At 38.7% G+C, this 26,051-nt stretch overlaps 1 protein-coding gene across 1 annotated transcript in view; it reads right to left on the bottom strand.

Annotated features, from left to right (window-relative positions):
• LOC107101531 (immunoglobulin superfamily member 3-like) overlaps positions 1–26,051 on the bottom strand; it is a 116,191-nt gene that overhangs the window by 11,947 nt on the left and 78,193 nt on the right. The window contains exons 5-6 of the mRNA XM_015400479.1: positions 20,869–21,276; positions 15,275–15,700 (exon numbers count right to left, since the gene is read on the bottom strand). Of these exons, the coding sequence (XP_015255965.1) occupies positions 15,275–15,700; positions 20,869–21,276 (834 nt within the window). The remainder of the gene's footprint in view (positions 1–15,274; positions 15,701–20,868; positions 21,277–26,051) is intronic.

Here is a 26,051-nt window from a genome sequence, read left to right as displayed (position 1 = left end):
ATATATATATATATATATATATATACGTCTATTTTGAATTTATAGCCCCCCTGGAGAAAACTCCACCAGCCACTGACTGCCTTTGGTAGAATTCAAAAGATACATGGTTGGAAATCATTGCCAGACCACCGTGTTGTGGAGCTATATTTCAACCAAGCATCTCAAATTACTCATCATAAAACGTTGCTTCTCTACCTACCGGATTTAGGAAGCTGAAAACATCTCCATCTGGAAAATAGCGTTGCACCCTGTGGAATCCTGGCAACAATTTTCTTTCCTTTCTCTTTTCAGGAGAATTACCTCTGAACATCCTGAAGTGAAAGCATGCAGAATGGGATTGGCACAGGACAAAGCAACGCTCAGCCGTTCCCATTTGAAGTTTGAATCCACAGCCAAGTGAAATACTGGGGGCTGGAAGCCTGTTGCTGAGCACCAGCGTTCATAGAGATGCCTTTTCTGATCTAAAATAGGTAAATCACTTAAGCCCTATTAGGTACAATCATAAGCTATTAAAAGTTGTTATTAGGAAGGAGTCACCCAAGCACATAATGATGGGACAAACAGAATAGAAAAACAATGATTCAATAAGCCAGAGGAGAAATAAAAGGAAAGGGAATGCGTTCTGTTTTATGCTCCAAAATGACTTTAGAGTCTCAGGTCCCAGCTGAATGCCATTGCTGTGAAAGCAGCTTCACAGAACAGGCTGTCACATCCGCTGACATGTGTCCTTTTCCTCAGAGAATGAAGTTTTTTCTGTCAACTAGAGTACAGCCCGTCAGTCCGTTACAGTAATGGAACTGCTGACAGAAGCAATAGACAGAACAAGAACTCACTCTGATGCATGTAAAAGTACAGAGAAGTTATATCTTTTTTCTGAGGTTATCATGGGAATCAATAGTAAATAGGATACCAATCCATGTATTCTTGACTGTGCTTCTAGAGCATCAAGCTTTCATGCACTAAATGACAGAGATCCACAGTCAATAATACTTTCTTTTACACTTCAAGGGCAACAGTTAATGTTTGCACCTAGTTGGATTGGAAGAGGTTCTTTTAAATGAAGAGGCTTAAACTCCAATTCAGGAAAACATATTTGTTTAAAAATCTATCCTTGAGAATAATGGTTTGGAGCCTTCAATGCTGTTCCCCTGCTGTTTCCAGGGCAACCGTGTGTCTTAGATCACCATTGTGAAGTAAGTTAGAGGAAGTTACATATCACCTCCTACAGCAAAGAAAGGGAAGGCTCAATTATCCAAGGTCAGAATTCATATAACACAATTATTTCATCTATAATTTTCATATTAAATAGAGGGGTCTTAACTGATTGACTGAAACTGGATTCTCTTTGGATACTAAACATTGAGGCTACATATAACACTGCTAGCAATGGTTACATTTACTGCTCTGTTTATAACAGATTATTATTTTACAACTCTTTGTTTTTAGTTTAGTAAACACTGATTAGGCTTTTTGTTGGAATCCTGATTTCTTTAATGGCCTGACCAAATCTAAACTTTCTCCTCTGAGGAATAATTCAACACTGAGAAGATTTTCTTTGAAGCCAAAGTTAAAATCCATGAAGCCTTTGTTTAATACAGGGAGGGAACATTTTCAAAGCTTTCTTTGGATCCTTCTATGTTAGATTTAGAAAAGAGTAAAACCCACAATATAAAGATTAGGAAAACCCAAATTTGACTATTGATTCTTAAAAATATACTAGGATTTAAAAAACACAAATAAACAAAAACACTTTCAATGTTTTCTTTTTTTTTTTTTTTTTTTTTACAAAATTTGGCAAAATCCTGACTTTTTTTCCTTAAAAACAATGTCCTCCAACCTCTCATCCTAGGAGCAGGATGTGTCATCACACCTCTACCTTAACGTAATTTCTACTTTTTAACAGGCATCATATCATAGAGCAAAAGATAAAATAAGATTCAAAACCTCCAATATTTTGCCAAATGTGTTAACTACCCTCTGGGCTTCCTCTATAAAACTTCACAAACTCAGTCAGTAAAGCCTCTAATTGCTCACTGAAGGCTGGTTTTTACCATTTTTTTGTGTGTGCCTAATTTGTGTGGCTTAATTGCCACAGAAAACACAGCATGGTTCAGAGCAAAGCCGTCTGCATTCCTCTACAGATGCAAGAACCAAAGCAGATGTAGACAGTCGTGTTTTACTGTGTGAAAGATTGCTCCAACAATAGCTGGTCAAATTTCAAACAACTGAAGGTGGGAGATCAACTTGTAGCACAAATCGATGTAGCTTCTTTAAAACTCAGTGCCAGTGCGCTCCCCAAATGTGTCTGTAAAAGCATTTTATTTATCAGAGGAGTCAAACAACGCCGGCAAATAAAAATCCTGTCCGACTGTACCCAAATGTCAAACTTATTGTTTATGAAGCTCAAATGATAAAAACAAGTCAATGTCCTGGGAATGGAGAGGTGTGCTGCTGTGCCACTTCAGAGCACATGAGTCACAGCTTTGACTCTCTCTCCCGACTTGGAGCGAAATTTTAGGTTAACTTCAAAGGAGCTGTAAAACTTCCTAGCTGAGTGTTCAGAGGAGGATGTGGCCCAAGATGGTAAATCAAAGGCTGTGCTATCCTTATAATGTTTTCCAGGGAGGGAAATGGTAATTCATTTCATATTTCTGTACCATGATGCTGCTCTTGGTGATGTGGTTTAATACAGGAGAGGCTGTTGGTCTCCGTTAAGCTTCTCATCTTTTGCCCTCATCACAGTCTGTCACTCTTGTCTAATCAGCCTAGCATAAATATTCAGCAGACTAACCTGTGGGTTCATGACTATTAACAAGTCCTAAATGAAGCACCGACATCAGACATGAGGTGCAGTGGTTCTAAACTATGGATTAATGTTTCCTGAAACACCATAGCGTTGATAATTCATCTATAGATCTACTTTTATGTTTCCAGATTAAAAACAGAAGGAAGGGACTAATTAAAGAAAAAACAAGCTTTGCTAAAGATGCAAAAATGAAGGGAAAAAAGAATGGGTAAATTGTATACAAAACAGATTTCAACATAGAAAAAAAAATAAAAAAGTGCACCTGCTCCTGGAGGGGAGTTTGAGAACCAGCATGCATCTCTCCAGAAACAACTCAAAGTCTCAATAGCAGCCCTCTCACATTCACTGTTTGGCACAGCCTTAGCATATTCAACCCCAGGACAAGAACTGTTAAAAGGCAGAAGGCTCCAGTCACACCCTGATCCTCCTGCTGTCTTGCAGGAGGATCAGGGTGTGAATTAGCAGACTGCTTTTCATATTAAAAAAATATGATCCACATGCTGACATCACTAAACTTAAACAGGGGAAACATGTAGGGGGAGTCTGACTAAAAAGTGGCTGTCTTAACAGAGTATGAAGTTTAATTTCTATGCTAATGACTGGGATGTATCTATGATCCCATTGTGTCAAATGAATATTCCAACAAATCATGTCTGGCTGAGTATGGATATCTATACGCCTGTTCACTAAAACAAGCCCTTTTTTAGGCACCTGTAGTAATTTATAGTCTAGCATTCTAGCCACTGATATCATATAACTATGCTTCATTTTACAATACAAAACAAAGGAGATGTGCAGCATAGAAAGTGTGTCAAATTTCTCCCCCACACCCATGCAAAGCAGCAGCAAAACCAAATACACTGCAACGAAAATCCACTCCCAAGCAGCAAAGGTTTGAAGCTGTGGTGCCTTCTTGTGGACAGCAGTTTTAACCAGCTACAAACTACCTGGTTAATCGTCAGTAAGTAGCTGGTTATTAACATCCAGTTAAACTCACAGCCAAGGCAAAGAAAGTATGAGAAATGCAGCTGAGAGGTGTTAAGAGTGACAAGACTAAAGAAGCAATGAGGAGTCTTGTTTTCAGTTGCCACAAGCCATGTAAAGGACACAGCAAACATGTAACAAACAACTGTCTCTGTCTCCAACTAGGAATCTGCATTTGTGGCAGAAACTGCAAACCAACGGCAATACCTTATTCGCATTATGAAGCTGGTCATATTTGATCACTAAAATGAGTAGAGTTCATTGTAGGGCAATCCTGGAAGAAAAGCTGATAAACGCTGAAACCAGAAACTCCCAGAAGGACAATAAACCCAAATATACTTCCAGCGCTCTAATTGATCTACTAACATAGAAGATTTGTGTTAGAATTACCCAAATCTGAATCCAATTAAGAATCTATATTAAAAATAAGTTGGTGGAGAACAAATCCCCACTGTTCAGAAAATACATTTTCTATTTTTGGTCTGCTTGTCAGATTATTAGGAGGAAGTTGGACATCATATGCAGAAGAAGCAGCTTAAAGGGTCTTTTGTAGGGAACTCTGGTAGATTTATGACCCATAGGAAGCTGACATGAAGTGGAGACAATATTACAGACATCAGACTGAGCTTCTCTGCATGACTATGTGTGTTTTGAAAGGGGTTTGCCAATAAGCACATAACATAAAATGCTCATTAATCACACATAAGAGTGGTCAGTGCAGTCCACACAATGACAAGGGTTGTGTGCGAGTATGCAGGAAGCAGCTCTGCCTGCTTCAACCATTAGCCACTGATTTACATGGGGAGCAACTGTACTGTATCTGGATCTGAGTTATGACTTCAATTACAGCAGTAGCAGGACTCACAAGCGTGCACAGGCGCACACTTAGGTGCTTAGCAGAGATAGAGGGGCACAGCACACGAGGAATCTCATTGTGTCGGCAGATTGGGCCGGACAAGGAAATGAATCCCAGATTGGATTAACTTTGACAGAAAAATGTGCCTGTGTGAGGGTCATAACAGAGAAATCTGTTTTTCTTTTTTGTTTTTTGAGACAGGAAAGACACAACGGGGAAGAAACCTGACCTTGAATGCCTGAAACAGACGCTGTTAATCAAAAGCCTTTTATGAAATTATTTTCTGTTTCATTGCACCCCCTCTCCAAACACCTATTTATCACATGCCATGACCTTCTGTGCTACAGAGGGTGTCCTAAAGACTGACAGGCATCTGAGTGCACTTTGATTATTTGAATATGCGAAGTATAAACAGTAGACAGAACAGTCAATCGGTCCATGCACTCAAGTAAACTTGGGGGGGGGGGGGGGCCCCAAAAAACCCCCCCCAAAAAAAAAAACAGGGAAAAGATTTACCCCTCTACCATGAACAACAACACAGAGGAAAAAGGCTGAACAGCTGCAATACACTTATTATGCACGCAATAATGAAAGCTATTTGAGGAAAATGTAAATATAATAGCGAGAATAGTGCAGGGGAGGAGGTAGAGGAAAGTAGGGAATTATAAAATATTGAAAAATCACAGGAGTGAGAAAGAGGCTGGGGGCGTGAGGAGGGGAACATGCAGCTGAGTGGGAGTGAAGGGGAAGGACGACATTAGGGAGCTTACAAAGAGACTGAGGACAAAATATGAAAAGAGAAAGGAAAGGTAGTGAGTGAAGATGGAATAGATGAGACCTTAATGAAGATCGACATCTCCAATTCGTGCCCTGATGAGCGGGAATCTCCAATTATTGCTTTGATGTAAACACTATCAATAAAGGCTAAGCGGTAGCTACATAAGTGGCATGAAAGTAGAGCACATCCAGACCATATCAAATAGGAAGACACACTTTATTAACACAGAAAAAGCAAATGAGAATCAGGAAGAAAAGATGGTGGGAGGATTATATTCCCAACTCAGAGCAGCATTGACTCAAAGGAACAGTAAAAGAAGACGTCGTGATATTTGACTGCCTGAGTGAAGGAAGTCAGCAGAGTGTAGGTGCAATGGAAGAGATGATGGGAAAAAAAACAAAAATCAAAGTGGGACACCTCTCCCCCAATTATAACCATCATCCTTCTAACTCTGCCAATAACCAGACGGTCTTAATATCCCACTCTCCTTGCCAGACTCACACACACAGGCACATTTGCACACGCTCGAATAGGGATGAAGGAAAAAAAGCCCCCTCATTGATCTCCCCAAATTATCATTAATCCAAATGGTACTTATATTAGAAAGGATTCTGCATAATTAGTTTGGGGCATTTTTCCTCTTGGTGTTTGCATGCATCTTACTATGTGTGTGTGCTTGTTGCTTTTAGTATATTTACTAACCATTTGGGGGGCATCAGGCCCAGTACGGACCAAAAGCTGATCCTAATGTGGTGGACCCCCATTTTTAATGTTAGGGAGTCAGTTTAGAGGTATGGTGTGAATTAACTACAGGTTAAGGTTAGGAATATACTGGTAATGTTAAGTGCTAAATTAAATGTTAGGGTTAGGCATAAATGCAATAACTAAAATTAATGCAAGTCAATATAAAGTCCTAATATGGATAGAAACACAAACCTGTGTGTGTGTGTGTGTGTGTGTGTGTGTGTGTGTGTGTCTGTGTAGTTTGGGGTTATGAGCAGATAATATTAGATTGTGTACCAGAGACGGGGACTTCCCTGGTGATCTGCCATGCTGAACATGTGTTTGCCATTATTGCATTTTAGAAAGAGACAAAGAGAAAACTCAATCAGCTGAAATCTAATAATTCCTGTGCTGTATGTGAGGCTTTATATTGCGTTTCTCTGCGTTTCTGGGTATCCTTTGGAGTGCTGGCTAATATCTAATCATCTTCCATCATGCTGGATAATTACACTTCTGCTTTGGGAGGTAACCCCACAGTGCGTTTGCATGTTTATGCGGGAAGATGAGGCGTGTACTCTAGTGTGTGATAGTTTTCTGCATGTAGTCTTTGGTGGATAATTGAAATAGCCTATTGCTGTCCTGGGTAAACCTTACAACAACTGTAAAAAAACAAAAAAAACAATACAGTGCATAGGAAAACTATTGAAACTATTTGAACCGTTTGCAATTTTACCAGCTTCGCTGTATTCTGTTGCGAATTTATGTGATCAAGCAAAGCAATGTGCTGCATAATTGTAAAGCAGAAGGATGATGATACATGGTTTGCATTTGTATTCAACTTCCCATTGTGAATTATTGCTAAAACCACCTTTTACTTTGATTATACTTGCAACTATGTTGGTATATAATTCTTCCAGCTTTGCAAAAATAAAGAATTTTTTTTTTTAAATCATTTTGTTTAAGCAAAATGGTATAAACTCAAGAAAGCATTTGTCAGTTTAGGCTGCAGGTTTATATGGTGGGTGTGTAGAAGATAAACATCTGGCCCAGCCAAACTTTTTCAAATGTATTTAGTCTGATCAAGTTTCCACCAACTCTGACAAGCTTCCTTGTCTAAGCTAAATAAAAGCATCGTCATAGCAAGATCTTGCCACTTTTTACATTGTTCATAATGTGTAGAGGGTCTATTTTTTTCCCATTAATGAAAGGAGATATTTACACATAGGTAGGCCAAATTTGTCTCCTGTATATAATGAAGCCGTCGATTACAGTGGATTTTATCCAGTGGTATAAAGATTGTTCTGGGGTATTTAATACCCTAGTTGAGCATGATTTCTTCTGGTTACCCCAACAATAACTGTCAATGGACACTAGAATTATGATCAGATTTATAGGCTTGAGTTTGTGCACACAAGCAAGCAATCTGACCGTATGTCCTTTTGCCCAATGTACAGACATTTGAAACCTAAGGGTGTATGTCAATATTTTTCCTCTACATTTATGCATTACTTAGTGTTGGTCCCTTACAAAAAATCCAATAAAATATGTTAAAATTTTTTGTGATAAATGTTCAAAAAAGGAGAACTTTTAGAAGCACTGCAAATGCAGAGACAGTGGTGAGCTTCTTTTAGTCGACCCATGGGACTTGGCTTCAGGGGGCATGCAGCTAAATCAATCTGGAACAGAGCGTAACCCCGGAAGGCAGAGTTTCAGAGAAATATTACGCTGACCACCTGACTTTTTCTGTGAGTTTGGACCGGCTTTTATCTACAACCAACACTTCCCCCCTCGCTTTTTTAAGCAGCGCAACTCATGGACCAGGGTTTTGGTTTTTAATGCCTGTTTTCTCCCTTTGCTTTTGAACTCCTATAATATTTTAATGAGAACAGTCATAATGCGATTCTGAAATGTATAATATTAGGTGTATGCACTTTCTCTTGAATGTTAGATGGGAGAGTAGGATGTGTTGGGCCAGCATAAAGCTGAGAGAAAAAGCTTGATTTTGTGCGTCATGGTGAAAGAAGTATTTTGCATTCATTCACAGCAAGCACATTGCTCTCTGAGGCAAATCTCCAGGGCCAAGGGCATTCATGCAGTAAGTCGAACATGCACAGTAGTATGCATACTGTAAAGTGCATTAACCACTTATAAAATCTATGTTATGTATCTGGTTGCTTAAAATCCATTACTTGCTCTCTCTTTATTGCACCTTTTTAAGGTTTAAGATTAAAAATATGAGTGGCATCAATGAGCCAGTAGTGGTTAACCTTCAGGAGAAAAAAAAAAGCAGATTGAAAAAGAGATTATGATGAAGATCATAAACACAGAGGACATAATTTATCGACACTTCTGATGAAGATGTTTAAAGTACCTGTAGTTATATCCATATTTTACTACAGAAACATCAACTGCAAATTAAAAAAGGTAGTTAAATCTATATTTTCTTTTAAAAGCATAGTTTCAAAGAGCAACCCGGTGGAACAAAACATACGATCAATGACGGTTTTGTGCAGCCTCCTTTTAGAACTTTTCTATTCAGTAAAATTGCGGAAGGCGTAAACAAGCAGTGAGATAAATCTTTAAGCACAATGCAGTTTTCTAACTAGACCAGAGCCATTGGTCCTCTGTCACTAAACTCATAACCTCAATTCAGCCAACAGGTTTTCATCATATATTAGGTCTGCTGATTGAGGTGAAAATGTAAGAATGCTTACGTTGAATCCAGTAAACATTCCTGAATTACTTTACATCCTCTTTTCTAAAATGTTATGACCAAAGCAAGGGCACCAACAGAGATGAGATTCCTGAGAACCCATGGAGATTTTCAAGCACCCCTTCGACCTATCAACCCATTGTATAACTTTCTGTTAAAACTAATTATAATGCTTGATTTAGTAAACAAAATGGACAGATTTGTGATAAATACACACAAATCTGCCTTCTCACAATATGGCACCAACTTTCTGCAAGAACTCTACCAAGTCATCGACTGAGGACAGTCAATGCTTGCCGGAAATGTAAAAACCTGATCAACAGGCGACATAGCTGCAAAAACATTATTTTGTGAAGTTTGTACCCCAGCTAAAAACAATGGTGCTCTCTCCTATCCAGAACACATGGCCAAGCGTGCTTGAGAGCTGTGTAGGGAATATTTTTTCCCAGCTGGAGAAATTTCCCAACTCATAAAACATCAAATCTGCATAAAGCTGCAGTTAGCAGCATTGCTTCCAAAGCCTGGTATATGCTCGACATGGACAGCATCATGTGAAACAATATGGTGGACAAGCGACCACTGGGGAGGGTGTCTCATTATAAACTTCTAGAAGCCTCTTACGCTCTGGCCCATAAATATCACAATAATCAACAGATTTTGAAAAACCTTTGAACACAAATAAATGTTATTCTTGGTTGACATGAAGAGGCTTTGGAAATCTCAGAATGTCTGTGTGTCTCATTTCCATTAGGGAACAAAAGTGTGTGAAGCATAACCGAACCTTTGTGGGTGTAAATGTTGCATCGATTTCTGCAAGCAAACATAAGCAGATGTCAGAAAAACATTGCTTGTGATTCAACACTCAGTCCAACACTTGTCCTGTCAGCGTTTGGCCTTCCAGGGAAGCACATATTAGGAGTCCAACTTGACCCAGTTACTGTAATTATGTGCTTAGAATACTTTCGAGTTACAGTGTTGGTTTGCATGTAGGGAGGACAATTGGCTCTTACCTGACATCTTTTGTGCCCGATTATGTACTTAGAACACTGTGTGGAGAAATCTATTTTTCGTTTATTTTTTTTTTTTTTTTTTGTTACAGTGGACAAGCACATGGACATTTCAGTCCAAGGTTTTTGTTTGTTTTCACCTTGTGGTTAATAATCTGGAAACAGAGAAATACCTTGCTGGATTTAATATATGAGTTAATTGACACTTCTGCCCACAACATCCCTGGATGTCACTGATCAATAACCCTGATAATAAATTTACCAAAACATATTGCCTGGTTCCAACTGTTTCAAGGTAAAGATACGCTTTTAAAGCCTCTGTTTGTGACATGCTGGACTGTTGATCGATTTCCTGGAAGACCTGAGTTCAAACAAAAAAGGTTATATGGGGGGGTAAAGCCAGTGAACTGATTGTACACTTGCAGTAATTCTGGCCTGTTTTTCTTTGGAATTCATGCTCAGCTTCTGCTCTTAAATTGAAAGGGTCACCGGTACTCTCCAAAAGTGGCAGCTTCACAAACAGAGAGCCGGGGAAATGACTGATGCACTCAGAGATGACGTGAAGGCTCTTCAGGAAGACATATAAAACTTTGGGAAAACAGGGAGGAGATAGCCAGGCTACAGTGAAGTCTCTTAAAGGGGATCAGGGTGAGCATTTAAGAACACTGTGGCCAGAGACCCCAAAACTTGTGATCCTTGTCCCTTCTTTCTCTGCAAGAGCAGGGAGGTCCATTCTGGACTCTGGCCCCTGAAGTCACAAACAACCTAAATATTTCTATGACAAAGCCTATGTTTTGAAGGAAGTGTTGAATGGTTTTGAATGCTGGGTTTGGTACATGGTTTGCTTTTATTTAAGCCCATTTACTATCATTTTGGTGGTTATAATTATTTCTTTCCTGGTGTGTACACTTAGTAAAACAAATATATTTGCCTCATTAAAACCTGTTGTGATCATCAACATTAATATTAGGTTGTGATTAATGAATAAAGTAGCCTAGTGGCTACTCTATTCTGACTTTCAGCACAGCGGATAGCTCCAGTCATACTGTATAGGCCCATACAGTTATTATATGCTATCCAACACTGGCTGAGGTGTTGCACAGCCTTTTGTATTGGGTCATATTGACATGATCTCCTCTTGTGCATCAGCAATGTTTAGATATTGTGTGTTTGGGAAAAATGTGTGTGTGTGCCTGTATGTGGTTAGAGGTGCACATGTGTAGGAAAGAGCATACATGTTTTCAACTGTTAAATGCTGCTGTTAAATGATCTAATGTGTGGTATGCTGTTAGATGAATGAGCAACAGGTCATGTAAACATGGTGAGCCCCCACCAACAGAAACATAATTCAGCGCCCCTGATCCAAAGCACTACAAAAACGGTCTAAAAAGGGCTTAAGACTAATTGGAGTATTTTTTGTTCGAAAGCTGAATATTATGCTCATCTAATCAAAGCACATGGTCCCATCTGATCCAAGCAAATTTTTTCAAACTCTACATGTTTACATATGTAATGGTAGGGCAGAAAAAGTTTTTTTTCTTAAATATCTCAATACAGTCCACAGCTCCATAAGGGACACTTTAACTGAAGCCAGTAAGCTCAGGAAATCTTGCTTTTATCATCAAGCTCTCTAACAGAAAAATGTGAATTTTCATCCTCCCACTCTTTTCCTAAAAGGAACAGGTCTCTGTGTCAGGTTACTTTTTAACCTTAAATAAAGAAGAGGTCATGGATTACATCTTAAAAGTTCTTATACACTTGGATGACCTTCAAAAAGTCAGTAATGCTTTAAAAGGGAGCTGTATATAGTTTTCTCACTGGAATTATTATTGGTGCCTACAATTGTGTCACTGTGGTGTGTTGAAAATATATTTTTGAATGCCGATTTTTCCCAAACTCCAAATAAACAACATAAATAAAGGCTACATTTTGCTATGTGAGATCCTGCTGTGATAAAAATATGGCCCGATTTTAAAGCTTCTTAAAATTCTTTATCAGGGACGATAACTAATCCCATTCAGCAGTTATAGCTGCTACATTAAAAAAGATATATGAACCTGATTTATCATCGATATAAACAAGGGCTAAATACCACAAGAACACGGCAAGACCTTGGTAACCATCAAGATAAAATAATTACTCGCTTAAAGCTTGATGACAAAGTGGCCTTACACACAGAATGATTGCAGAGTTACGGTAACTGATTGGATTTCTCCTGGCAACTGATCACATCGCCACAGAAACTGATAGCATTACCAAGGTAACAGATCACTTTGTCAAGGAGACAGACTGCTGGAGAAAAGGCAGGACAAAAGTCTGCCTGTGGAAGCGAATGTGGGTTTTCTTTAGATTTTCTGCTTAAGATTAAACAAAGTCAGCTGTGCGAATCGGGTTAAGCGGCATAAATGAGCATTAAGGATGATTGCTCCCAAAGAGCTAAGGAAAGGCAGTCTGTTCTGGGTCGGTGGTTAAGGTCCACACATCCCATTTATGAGTACCGTCTCTGGAGCTAAGGTTTTCTGATTGGCAGAGTTTAATTTAAATGATACAGATGAGTTAGGGTGCTAAATTCAGTCAATCTACAAGCATATACTGCACTTCTTAGAGACAAAAAAGTAACCAGATGAGCCAGCAAACCAGACAGAACGTTTGCTGGAAAACAATCCTCTGAAAAAAAGAAAATCATTAAGATTATTGAATTTGGTTACTGTACATGTAGAAGAGTAAATAAAAATCCCTCATAATGCTTTCCACAGTCCTGTAAACATTCAGCTACAAAACTGAACATCCCTACATCACAGTGATGCCAAAAGTGTTTTTCACTGCAAGGGTGGTATTTTTTAATGTGGTCTGTGTGATTTTCCCACATAAATTTTCTTCATAGGAGTTTCTGTTTGGTTCAGATTTATTGAGCATGCAACAAACAAACGGTCCTGGAAGAATAAGAAATGTGCTTCTCTGCTATATCTCTATGGTTAGCATAGGGCTTATTAATTGCATTTTTGAGTAATTATCTCCTTGCCTAACCTTTCAGCTTGGCTGGACCACCTTTACTAGACAGGTTTGCAGGTATGCCATTCACTTAAAAAATAATTATAAGAAAAATGCTATGTGAAGGCATTAAAAACATGAGGTATCTTTATAAATCTTTAACTTTTCCCTAAACCATTAATTATGACTTGTCTGGTGTATTATTTGGTTCACATGAAGAAAATATTGGGTAGGTAGCCTGTTTTGGGTCAATGGTTAAGATTGCAAGTACAGCACAGTATCTGTGCCTCTGTATCCCAGTCTATTTACATCTGTTTGCATTAGTGAACACAGCTGAATCAATAGTAGCACAAATGAGAGACTACCTTTGCATGACCCCTAGCTCACTGTGAAAGGGGAATTGATCATTGTGGCCTTCCTTTTAGTGCTGTGCAGTATCCTACACGTAATCATCTAATAACCGAGGATGCCTACCTGCATTCATCATTCTTGGCTACAAATATAATGGTGGGATATATGTTACATGATTGGAGAACAGAAACTTAAAACCTAACAATACTGAAATACTTTTTGCAAAATCAAACAGCTACATTTGTGGTTAACATTTTTCTTTGCTAATCTCAGTTAAAGACTTAAGAATTGTGGTTATATTTTCAATAATAGGATGACTTTTTGCCTTAGGCACATTCACCTGAATAAACGAAGTATCACACTGCTGAAGCACAACAGGCTCTGGTAAATTGGGCAAGTGTGAGTTCTGCACAATGTTTTTATGTTGTGTTCTTCCTCTAATTAGGCTCTGTCTGAATGGGTTTTTCTGTATGTTTGAGGGAGAAGAAAAAAAAAAAGGGCCAATAAGGGTAGTGTAGACAGTTTAATGTCTCCATGGAGGAAACAAGATTCAAGGACAGATCTCTCCCATTCTTCATCCCTCTTCCTAACTCTCTCTGTCTCTGCTGTTTGCTTCAGTCTTGCCCACTGCTTTCCCTCAGTGTTCTGTTCCTGTGGGATATTTGGCAATCTATTCGCTGCACTCCATTAGCAGACTCCACCCTGCTTTATCCACACAGACACACACCCAGAGACACTACAATTAGTGGCTAAACCAGAGACTAAGCGCAATTAGGGCCAGTAGAAATCCTCTGAGTTCTTGTAGACTTACCCTGTGTGTGTATGTGCATGTTAATCTTTGTTTCCTGTGTAACTTAGTCTAGTATTTATTGGAAAAGACAATTAAAAAAGCATGTGATCAACAATTTGTTAATAAATTGTTACGGAAAAGAAGGCGTACAAGACTGCTGTTACTATTCATTATGAAAAGTTGAGCTTTCAACTTCACTGCACCAATGAGACTGTATTAGTTGAAGCTTTGAATAACATGGATCTCAACAATGATGCATGTAAAACCTGTCCTAGCATTATTGGAGCTCTGTCTTGTGTTAGATGCGGCCCATCGTTAACATTTGATTAAAAGATTAGAAAAATGGTCCTTTTATAAACTTGTTCAGATTTTAAACAGGAGATGGGAAATAATAATAAGTCCTCAAAGCCCGATGTCGGGAAACCCTACAATCATCTCTGCTTCAGCAAACCTGACTTAAATATTAGCTCATTAGTATAGCCTAGATCTTGACAGGATGCAAGAGAATCAGCTTGGCAATGTGATTCAGGTGTGTAGCTTAAGAGATTCATCTAAAATGTGCAGTTCAGTGGCCCTTGAGGATCTGAAATCATTGCCATGATATTCAAGTTTATTGAAAATGGAGCTTTAGAGTCATAACTTTTGTTTACATGATTTAATATTTCTATCTTCTAAGAAATCAGTTCTGTTTTCAGTAAGTATAAGTGGGAATCTTCCAATTACACAGAAACAAGGGAATAAAACAGAACGGAATAAAATAGAAAATTCATTTATTGTCCCACAATAGGGAAATTCTAGGAAAACATATAGTGTAATTTGTGTCGTTTTGTCAGCTAAGTTAGTGAAATGAATGAACCTCTAGGGAATATATCACAGATTATTAGGGTGCAACTGTAGAAGGTACAGATGAGTCTTGGACAGAAAGACATTAAAAGTATGAACCAACTGGACCAGATAGGTCATCAGATATCTGTTTAAGCAGTGTTTGGGGGTCCCGAACTAAACAAGGACTCAGTTTCTATGTTTCCTGAAATCAAGTCCCTGAAAGCATGAATTGGTTGGATTCATTAAATGGGGGTGAAAAAGAGTACGGTTCATTGCAGCATTCCCAGTGAGGCAAAATTGATTTCAAGATTATTTTTGTATTGTTTAGCTGTATTAAATAAGCATTTCATATTAATTTTTCCTTATGCTTGATTGTTCTTGATTGTTCCTTAATTACTGTTTAAGTAGTGGCTGCATAATTCTCCTTAGCAAGGGGCTATGAAGCCTTACCTGGTTGCAGGACGCTGATGCCAAGCAGATTGGAGGTTCGGTTGGCTACTTTGCTCCAGCTATTGTCGTAGTTTTTCCTCCACAGGATGGCAGTACACTGATACTTTCCCGCCTCACTTCGCCCTGCTCGGGTCACAGACAAACGGAAGTTGGTGTTGGAGTGCGAGCGGTCCACGGTGGTGCGGGTGCCCAACCCAAGCAGCTGTTCTCCCCACTGAAGGGTGCCTTCACGGGTGAATGTCACCAGGTCTTTGAACTCTCCCTGATCCTCATCTTCAGCTCGAGCACTGGCCGGCATGAAACGCCAAGTGACCGATGTGGGGACTCTGGGGTTGTGGCGAGGCTTGACCAAACAGATGAGGTCAAAGGAATCTCCAAACGTGATCGACGGAGTCCGCGATGAGGCCGACACCATAAAGGAAGACTCTAGGTGGTGGGAGAGGAAGAGCAAAGAGGGTTAAGATCAAATATAGAAAAATGTCTATTCTATTAGTTTTATTACATGCACAAGGCAGCATGGCTCTAACAGAGCCATGCTGCCTTGTGCATGTAATTAAGTCTACTCTTTTTATGCAAGGGGTAAAATCTCTTCCTGGAGGCAAGGCTGTTAAAAGGAACAAAACCCAACGCTGGAGAAAGACAGGAAGTATTGAGTAAAAGCACATTGACCTTTACTTAAAGAAGATTTAAATCTTCTCAAGCTTTTCATGTTACAGTCAAAGTATTTAAAGTACTAAGTACTGTATGTGTGTGTGTCAATAAGAATGTTTTGTATTTAACTCTGGGAGTGCTTGAAAACCCAGTGATGTAGTCAAGAAAACCCGAGGGAGAGATTTTCTCTAAGCACCAATATTCGATATACTGGGAGCTCCCTGCCAAGCCTAAACCATCCACATTAGGCAAAAACATTTGACAGACTCTGTAAAGCCAAAACACACATTTGCTGGGGATCAGGGTTAGGAGACAGAACAAAGTCAGAAGACAAGGCAAATCAAAAATCAATAACAACAACACTGCTTAACTCCTACTTTTGCATATTTTAATGGTTTTGCATAAACTGGTTTAACAGTACAATTAAAAAGAGCAAGGTAGTTTTTGGTGATGTCCATGAATTTTCTTGAGACTTTACAGATTCCTCCATTATGTGCCTGTCAACACCCCTGTTGTTGCCTTTAGTGTGTCCTCACCCTGTCTTGTCCTCTGACAGCCACCCTCCACGGCGCCCTTTAGGGCAACCAATCAATGACACCCTGTCCAAACTTGGCTGCTGCTGGGATGACTGCCTGAGGCTAGAATTCCCCAACAGACAATAAGTCTCTGCTCTCGCTCAATCTCTCATTTCCAGACACACTTTTCTTATCTATCCATCAATTTCTTCTATGAACCAATGTTTGGAATATTATGTCTATGAGAATACATGATACAATGTGACATGTAGGCTTCTACAGTAGCTCTTTGTCATGTATTTAGGTCCCTTGAAATGTCCCACTATTCCATCAACCCCAGACTTTAATGTGTTTAGTTTAGATTATATGTGAGAGATGAACACAAAGCAGCAGAAATATTTTAAGGGCAAGAACATTGCTCATGTTTTGATTTATTTATTATAAGTCTGAAGAGTGGGGCAGAAAATTATATAGCTTCACTGAATCATATTACTGTTAAACCTACTTTTGCAGTTTTAGCTTCATAATCTCAGTTTTGCACATTCAGAGCCTGAAATTGTAATTCTTTGCAAATAGATACATCTGCTTCAGATCAGGTGGAAAGCGTCTGAGATTATGAAGCGTCAGATTTTTTTAGTCATGTTAATTGGATTATATCTGGACTTTGACTGACTTATTCTGACAAACTATTCAGTAGGTCTATATGTTAAAGTCTACTGACATGCTCAAATTTTAACCTTCTCCCCTCATGATAAACTTTATTAGGATTCTGAAATATCTTTCTTTGGTTTTCCTTTGGCTGTATGTAGCTCAATCAATCTTTCCCATGAGCTCTAACAATGGTCCTTGTCAGAAAAACTGAATCAATGCAATCATGTGGCCACTAACTTGTTACACTATTCAGAAGTCTCATCTGACCACAGTAACTTATTTCATTTCTTTCCGAGAGCAAGAAAACAAAAATAAAAACTATGGAAATACGTTTGTCTTGGCTGTGGCAAAAACTGAGGTATGCAACTCCCTTAAAGGACATCCCTCTATTCCCACCATCATATGTGATGGTTTCCAATAATGAGGTCAGAGGGACCATATTTAAATTATGGCTAGTAACAATGGTTCACTCGGAGGATAGAGTTTAAATCGAAACAACTCTGTGCTTAGACAGGGAACTTGAAGTGTTTTTTTCTATTTTTATTTTAAAAAAGAGAAGCTAATAACACAGCATAAAATGAGTGTACAAGTAGAGAAAGTTGAAAGACAAATCTAAGTTAAATTTGCATGGGAGGGTTAGGTTCAATAAGGCTTCAGCTGGAGGCGTAAAGTAAGAAAAATGAGGGCCAAAATGAAAAGACATTGACCGTCACACAACAGTGCATATTCAGAAAATCCTTTGATCAACAAGCACTGAGGAGAAGAAGAGGAGGCAACGTGCAGAAGTTTACCTGAAGAAGATGAGCAGCTCTGGACTTCTACCTAATTTGCATAATGTGTCTCTTGTTCCTCTGACAAACGTTGTTCTTGTTGCTCCAACTTGACAAATGGCCACTTAAAAACTGACATCGACTCTCCACAGTGCCTCTCTGTGCTGCTGCAGGGAGCTAATCCCTCGATCGTGCAAGTGTGGGAGCGCCTGGCGCTGTGGTCTGCCAGCTCCAAACTGCTCTGCTCCAGTGGCTTTCCCAGCCTGAACTGTGGATGTTAAGCTTAACAGAGTGGTGATGGAGGGGACTAAGACTGTGTAACATATTGCCTTGGCATTTCCATTCTAATAATTCTGACTAATTCCTATTGGTTTGTACTTGAGTGTATAGGTTTATCTTTTGCGTCATGGGAAGAGCTCTTGACATTAGGCAGGTACTGTAGTGTAAAAATGTGTTGGACTGTGTGTCTTTCATAATTGCTTTCCCCTTAAACATTGCATGAATAAACCATGGGACATTCAACTATGAGTACTGCATGTGTTTTCTGAACCGTTAAACAAATCACAAACTACATACCTCAGTTTGATTTGGTGTTGAAGTAGCAATCGTTGAGCGAGTCAGACTGTTTACAAGCCCTATTGACTTCAACATATTAAAATACAGACTAAATGGCTGCTATATAAAAAATAAATGCTGTCTAAAATACCCTTAACTCCCATTCATGGAGCTGCAATCTCACTCACTGACTAGGCAGAAAAGACATGTTTTCATGCATGTATTTTCTCAATTAACATTTTATTGGTACATGAATTTCTGTTACTACAGTCTAGCTTCAGGTGTAAGGCATACAATGAATACTTGATAGCATTTTTTTTCTGAACTAACGCCATCAACAGGGGCAACGGGAAAATGAGTTTTAATTTTATTTAAATATTTTGAAACGTTTTTTTTTTCAAATCACAGAAAATATATACATTTGATTATTTTTAAGCACACTGATTTTGTTGAATTTGTTGTTAAATTAAAAAAAGGAATTTCTTTTTAAAATCTCTGCTCTCATGGGATCAGCAATAAAAACAACAATCTGGTTTGACATATTTTTTGTATCAAGTGTACAAATAGGTGAGCAAGTTCACTTGTAGTATAGAGCAGGGGTCGTCAATGTTTTCAAGGCCAAGGACCCCCAAGCTGATGGCAAGATGGAGCGGGGACCCCCTAATCATATATATTGTATGAAATTGTGTCATATCAAACTGGTCCTAAATTCACTCTATTACAAATGGAGTAATGTAACAAAAGTAATTTTGCCCTGGGATTATTAAAGTCTTTCTGATTCAGATTCCTCTTTGATGGGACAGGTGTTGTGAATGAATTTTTTACTGTTTGCTACAGTGTGTTGAATTCATGTTAATGCGTATTTGAAGACATTTCAATTGTTGTAAAAAAATGCAGGGGGGAATATAAAAAAAAGTCTAATCAACCAAAACTTTAGCGACCCCCATGCAGTACCTATGTGGACCCCTTGGGGTCACAGACCCCCTGTTGAAGACCTTTGGTATGCAGCTGACTTGAGACAATCATGACTGTTTGTCCTTTGACGGCAAAACAAACTGTACATAAATTGATTATGACCAGCAGATAGTGTAGTTTTTTTCTCCACATAACCTTGAAAACACCAACAAAATCCTGGTAATCTTGTGCTCAGCTTATGGGTCTACCAACTAATGAGAAAAAAAGATGACATCTCATTTTATCGCTTCCAAAAAAGACACAGAAACGCAAGTGAGAGTGAAGAGACAGAGCTGGCAACCACCCACAATGAGCCGAATTTGCAAAGAACACTTAAATGGCGAAATGTTATGCTCTTAGTATTATTGTAGAGATTTGTTTCATTTAAACACATCATTTCATTTATTAGCCTGGTGGACCGCCAGGCTTTACTTGCCCCCCGCCAGGATAACACAAAACAACTCTAGGCATTTAAACTTTTATAACTCTGCATTTCATCCATCCATCCATTTTTCTCCTGCTGTCTATGGGCGAGAGGCGGGGTACAACCTGGACAGGTTCGCCAGTCGATCTCAGGGCAACAAAGACACAAACATGACAAATGAACATTCATGCACACACTCACACCTAAGCAAAATTTAGAGAAGCCAATTAACATCCAATTATCATGTTTTTGGACTGTGGGAGGAAGCCGGAATACCTGGAGAGAACCCACACATGCACTTGGAGAAGATGAAAACTCCAAGCAGAAAGACCCCGGGCCGGGAATGAAACCCGGAACCTTCTTGCTGCAAGGCGCTGCAGTGCTACCCACTGCGCCACTGAGCAGCCCACTCTACAATCCATTTCTGAAAAGTAAGATTGCAGATTCACCAAATAATTGTACAAGTCACTGTAGGCGAATTCAGGAATGTCTGACAGATGGCAGTCTTGTAACCGTGAATAACCGTAAATAATTCTTTTGCAGTGTTGCTTCATTTTAATTCCCCATCTAAATGTTTAACATATTTAGACAATGTTGGGTTGGCAGGTTCTCCACTCATTTTGCATTACATACGTAGTAAAAATCTCGCTGTAATATTAGCACACAAATAGTTTTATGCCATCAAGCATGGTGACGTAAATAGACAGCAGTTATGTGACTGGACATCAAGCATATACAAAGATTAGTTTTGACATTTTCTTTGTTTAGAAACAGCTGTAGAGGATTTTATTTTTTGGGGCAAAGCATTGACAATATTGGACATCTAAATGCATCTAATGCTGTAGAGTGAATTTGGAACTTTTTTACTTGAGCATAGAACATTATGTCTGCTAGAGAACTGATCATCCAAACAAATGTTAAGAGAATCTTCAGTTACCTTAACGACTATCCCTGAGCTCAGCTGAATACTTTAACCACTGCTTGATTTAACTACCAGACAGGGTATAGTGCAGGAGGACTAAAGGTAAATGTAACTCCAGGAGTTGGGATTTAGGCTTAGATTATTCAACTTACCAACAGTCTTGACTGTGACTGTTTTGGTGGCTGATTGCTCTCCAGTCTTCTCCCAGTTTGGCTGAGTTTCAGTGCCTGACTGAACCCACTGGGTAGCCGTGCAGTGGTATTGACCCTCATCTCCAGGTAAGGCATTGTAAAGGCATAGAGTGAACATGTCCGCACGCACCCTCTCCACACGAATCTCCCCATAGCTGGAGCGATCTCTGTAGCTGGACCCATGAGTGACAGTGCCTTCCCGATCCACAGAGGCTACTTCCTGGATTGGTCCAGCCGATTGTTTGTCGGTCCACTGCCAGACAACAGACACCGGGCCAGTGGCAGACTGGACTAAGCAGGTCAATTGGATCCGGTCTCCCTCTAGGACCTCAGAGGAGTTGGTAGATAGTGACACTGAGATGTTACTCTCTGAATGGGAAGAAATTAAGACAAAAAAACAGACAAAACGTTAAAGATTAAGTAGTAAGAGCATTCTACAAATGCAAACATTTAGATAATGCAAATGTTTTGGTAGAAAAACATTTTTCTGAAAAAAATCTTCAGAAAATCCTGATAAATAATAAAACACTAGTGTGCTGAAAGGTAACCTGTTCTCGATCACATGCAGTCACTTTGAAAGGGGATATCTTGAAGGGCTTATATCATGCAGATAATGCTTTGCTTCGTTGTGCACAAAGTGGTATTTCCCTTGATAACCGTATCTATGAGTAATTTTCACAAGTTACACTGTCTGAGCAGCAGCCCCTCCCACACCTGTCAAAATGAAGGGTTAAAAGCCATCTACATAAGAAGGCTCCATCTAGGAAGCTGCTACCACACTGGGCAGTGCAGGCATTGTAAACACATACCCACTGTCTCCAAATGAAGGAAGGCTGATGAGGCAGGATGTGATGATTATGGCTGAAAGTTCAGACAAAGTGGCTCTTTTAGCAGCTAATCCATATGGGACTTTACCCTGTCTTTTTTTTTCATCTAAAGTTAAGAAAATCTGTTTTTTTATGCTTCAGCAGTCTCAGACTTCATTCAGCCCTCAGATGTTGTGTGATATGTTGACATCTTTATATGGGTGGCATCCAGATAGGAAGAGACAGCTTTGCGTGGAAAGCAGGTGTTTTTATTCACGGTTGGATTAAACTGTATTTTATAACTAATTAATACCCACATGGTTCTAAAGGTATTATTACATCACATTTTGCCCATAAGTGACTTTGAAATGCTTTAAAAATGAATAAAATATGATCTTTAATTATGACTGCATTATTACTTTCCTCCGTTCTGACCGACCTCTGGGTCATATTTAGGAAGCAATGCAATTTACTAAAATATCTTTGCAGGATTTAAACATGTTTCTGTTTTGCACCAAATTCATAGGTAGACTGCATCAAGCATAACACAGACACAAACCCAGTCATCAAGTCCAGAAGATGTGAATAACTGACACCTAATTGTGTCAGGTTGCAGTTTTTCCTCTCTTAAGCTATAAACACAACAGTATTTAAACAGCTCGATCCTCACGTCAAGACCCAGGTCCTGAGAAAATCAAGGCAAACCTTCAAGTATTGAGATCACCTGATTATATTATGGAGGAACTTGGAAGGTTTTCAGTCTGAAGAAGGAATGAGATGTTTTTAATACACAACTCCAACTGTAAAAGATCACGGAATAATAACTAGTCACCAGAACAAAACAGAGTGGTGGCCTAGTTGTTAGGGCCTGGAATCCTGAGGTTCTGAGTTTGAACCAAACTCCCAGAGACTGCCATTCTGGGTCTCTGAGCAAGACCCTTAACCCTCGATTGCTTCCCGGGCACCCCACGATGGCAGCCCACTGCTCCCCAAGGGGATGCACTGCAAAAACGACCTAGAAATAAGTAAAAATGTCTTCAATTAAGTGTATTTACCCTTAATTTGAATTGGTAAATACGATGATTTGCCAATGAAATTACCGTAGTATCTTTACTCTTAAAATAAGATAATTAAATAATATGAACGTGAAATAAAACAATGCAATTGTTTTTTTCTTATTAAAAAGGTAAATTGTCTTGTTCCATTGGCAAAGTGTCTCACTTTCGTCCTCAATTGGAGAAAAACGCACTCACTTTAAGAAAGAAAGACTTACTTAGATTTCCATTTTTTGCATTGTGGGTTAAATGCAGAGGTAAATTTCTCCAATGTGAGATCAATAAAGTTTCAAATATTATTCTTATTTTTCACAAAAGTCAGGGATTCGTTATTTGCAATATTGGGTACCCTTTACCAGAAGATATAATTTCTGTAACATTCTGTGACATTCTTAATCTTTGTTTTTGTAAGACCAGCTGTATAATAGACTGTTTCTTACTCATTTTCTAAACTCTTCTTCAAAAAATTAGCAGGACAGATTTTCTTTTCAAGCACTCACCGTGTTACAAGCAGCTCTAGTCTTTTTAATTCCATGCTATTCTGTGTCCTGGTTACTTCCACTAATCTAAAGAAATATAGATATATTTCCCGTAAGTATGGGTACAGGACATAGATGCTCCTTCACCTGCAATTTGAGGATTAAACTTCCATATGAGCGTATTTTACTGAAATAAATGGCTTGGGAACTTCCCTCATAGTGCTTTTTTTTTTTTAGTTTAAAATGCAACTTTCCTAAAAAATAATGATCGACAGTTATGTACAAATTGTTCCAGTTTCTGACTATACAATGTGAACTATCTATAAATACCACTTTTTTTTCCCAAGCTAAAAACTAAAGCTGTTGAAAAAATGATGAACAACTTGAATTCAAGCTTTTCAGCAATAGCAAAAACAACTGTCTTTATTCTAAATTTGTTAACAGAGTGCATCAAACCTTAGAAAAAATAGTTTTGAGTGCCGCAGAGGAACAAATGATAGCAAACTTGTGTTCATGTCTACTTGGAAGTGGATCACAGTGGCAGAGAGACAGGTGTGAGGTGAAAATGGGAACCTGCCAAAAGCAGAAAATCATTTAGTTGCTGGTAATTTCACTGTGTACGACTTCCAAAATGCATTATTCAGTAGAAAATGCAATGACTGGAATAAGGTGGTCCAAAATAAAACTGGCAGCTCTATTAAATGCATGATATAAATGTAGAATTTATGTGAAAACAATAAGCCTCACTTAGGAGGGAGGTGGTGGGTGCAAGTTTAGGTTAAGCTGAAAGACGCAGTGCACTTTACTGGAGAGAAACTTTTCCCTGTTTCAGGCCTGCTAACATCTTAGCAGGCCTGAAATTTCTTCAATTTTTTCTCTGGGCAATAGGCAACAGAGCCCCTCTAATCCTTTAGATTCTTCTCACTGGGTCCCTAGAATGGTCTGTGAGCTACAAGGGTTTTTTTATCCACATTTTTCACAGAATACATTTTGACCTGTCACACTTAAGAAAGCAAAGTCACAGCTAACAATACTGCTTCATGATGTTTCTGCTGGCCTCAAAAGCTTTAGAAATGGAACTTTATTCAATCTTAATACATCTGAAAATTGTCCTTCATGAAAAATCAAAAGGTTTTCCATGAAAATCATCTGTTGTTGTACCTTATATACACATACCAGTGCTGTTCACAGTCTTATTCCTATCAGGTCCCAGATCACGCTATTTTTAAATGCTATGTAGCTGACCAACTAACTAAGACATTTACATTTTTTGATGTGAGCTGTACCTTTATCAAGCATTTTTTTCACAATCTGCACAACCAGTTTTTAAAAATCATACTCTTTATTATATGATATTCTTAGCATTATATTATGTGGGTTGCAAAGGGCTGTGTATATTAATCAAACAAATCTGTTTTTTCCTGAACAATTGGTGTCATTTTTAAGCTTTGTATATTATCAATTATTTCTATAGCTTGGGGGACATTAGGTATTTCTGTGAAATTTATACAGTAATGCATTTTCTGATCCCTACATGTCTCTGATTGTATGCATCAGATTTTTTAAGAAAAAAAAACACAAAACAATGAGGGTGTAGAGGTCTGAAAGGCTTGTGTATCAAATATGATACACTTGGCATTACAGGGAATGTTCCAGATGGGAATACATTGGTTTGCATAAAGATTGCCCGATTAACTTGCAACCTGGAAACATATTACTAATTAGAAGACAGGTCAGACACAATTTAACAAGTCCATGACAAATCCAAAAGAAAACATCAACAACATTTTCAGTCACCACAAATAAAAAAAACAACAACAGAAAAAGTGCATATGTAAGAGCTGTATATTTTCTTAGATGGACAACAACACCATGTAAAAATGTGGCCCGTGTCTGTTAGCATCCTTCTGGGTGCATATGGAGGCATGCATGTCGTACAAACTGGCCCCAGGCTTCTCTCGGTGACAGCTTTGAACGTTTGTGCGCATAAGGGTTGAAATTCTCTTTCTGAACCCTGTGAAGCTTGTTCACCGAGTCCAATAACGCACAGGAAAGAAGGCTCAGATCACAGGGCTCAGTGGCTCGTCAGAATGAAAGGATAAAAGTCTTCTCTTCAGCTCTTATTTTTTCCCCTTTTTCTGCTTTGCTGGGGCTCACGTCACTTCTACGTCCATCACACATCACGTACCTCTGGCTGACACATAACATCTTATCCCCCTGTGAGGAATTGCTTCAGTCGTCTGAGTATTTCTCAGTTTTTGCCTCCCCTTAGGCATAGCTCTGCATCATGCTTCTACGCTCCTCGTTCCTCCAAATAACCATGAGCCTTTGCCGAAAATGGAATCAAACTACTTTTTGTTTCTCACACTTTAATAGATAGGGTGAAACCCTTTCATCTTTCTCATTCCCTTCGTCTTTAATTAACAGCTTTATAGTTTTCTTCATGGCTTCACTGTATCACGTTTCCTTACTGATTCATAAAGTAATATAGCATGAGAAATGTACATGTATCATTTGCATTAGATTATTTAGTGTTCACCCAGTTGTTTCTTAAACTTTTTTTTAAACAAATATCTTTATAAATCAAAGTTGAACTAGAGGCTACTGATAAATTTTGAAATATTACAAAATTTTTGATGTGTTAAAAAAGAGAAAGGTCTTTTTCTACTTTGAAGGAAGATTCCTGAAGCGAGAATTCTCAGGTTCCCAAAGTTAATTACCTTGAAAGCTAAATAATTAGTAGCCTTGTGAGACCATCCTGATCTCGCCAGCTTTCAAGGTTTCACTCGCAGATCAGTCTGGAG

Source organism: Cyprinodon variegatus, unplaced genomic scaffold (assembly GCF_000732505.1).
Source record: "Cyprinodon variegatus isolate N-32 unplaced genomic scaffold, C_variegatus-1.0 Scaffold1109, whole genome shotgun sequence".
NCBI classification, from domain to species: Eukaryota; Metazoa; Chordata; class Actinopteri; order Cyprinodontiformes; family Cyprinodontidae; genus Cyprinodon; species Cyprinodon variegatus.
This window is presented reverse-complemented; position numbering and strand designations above follow the sequence as displayed.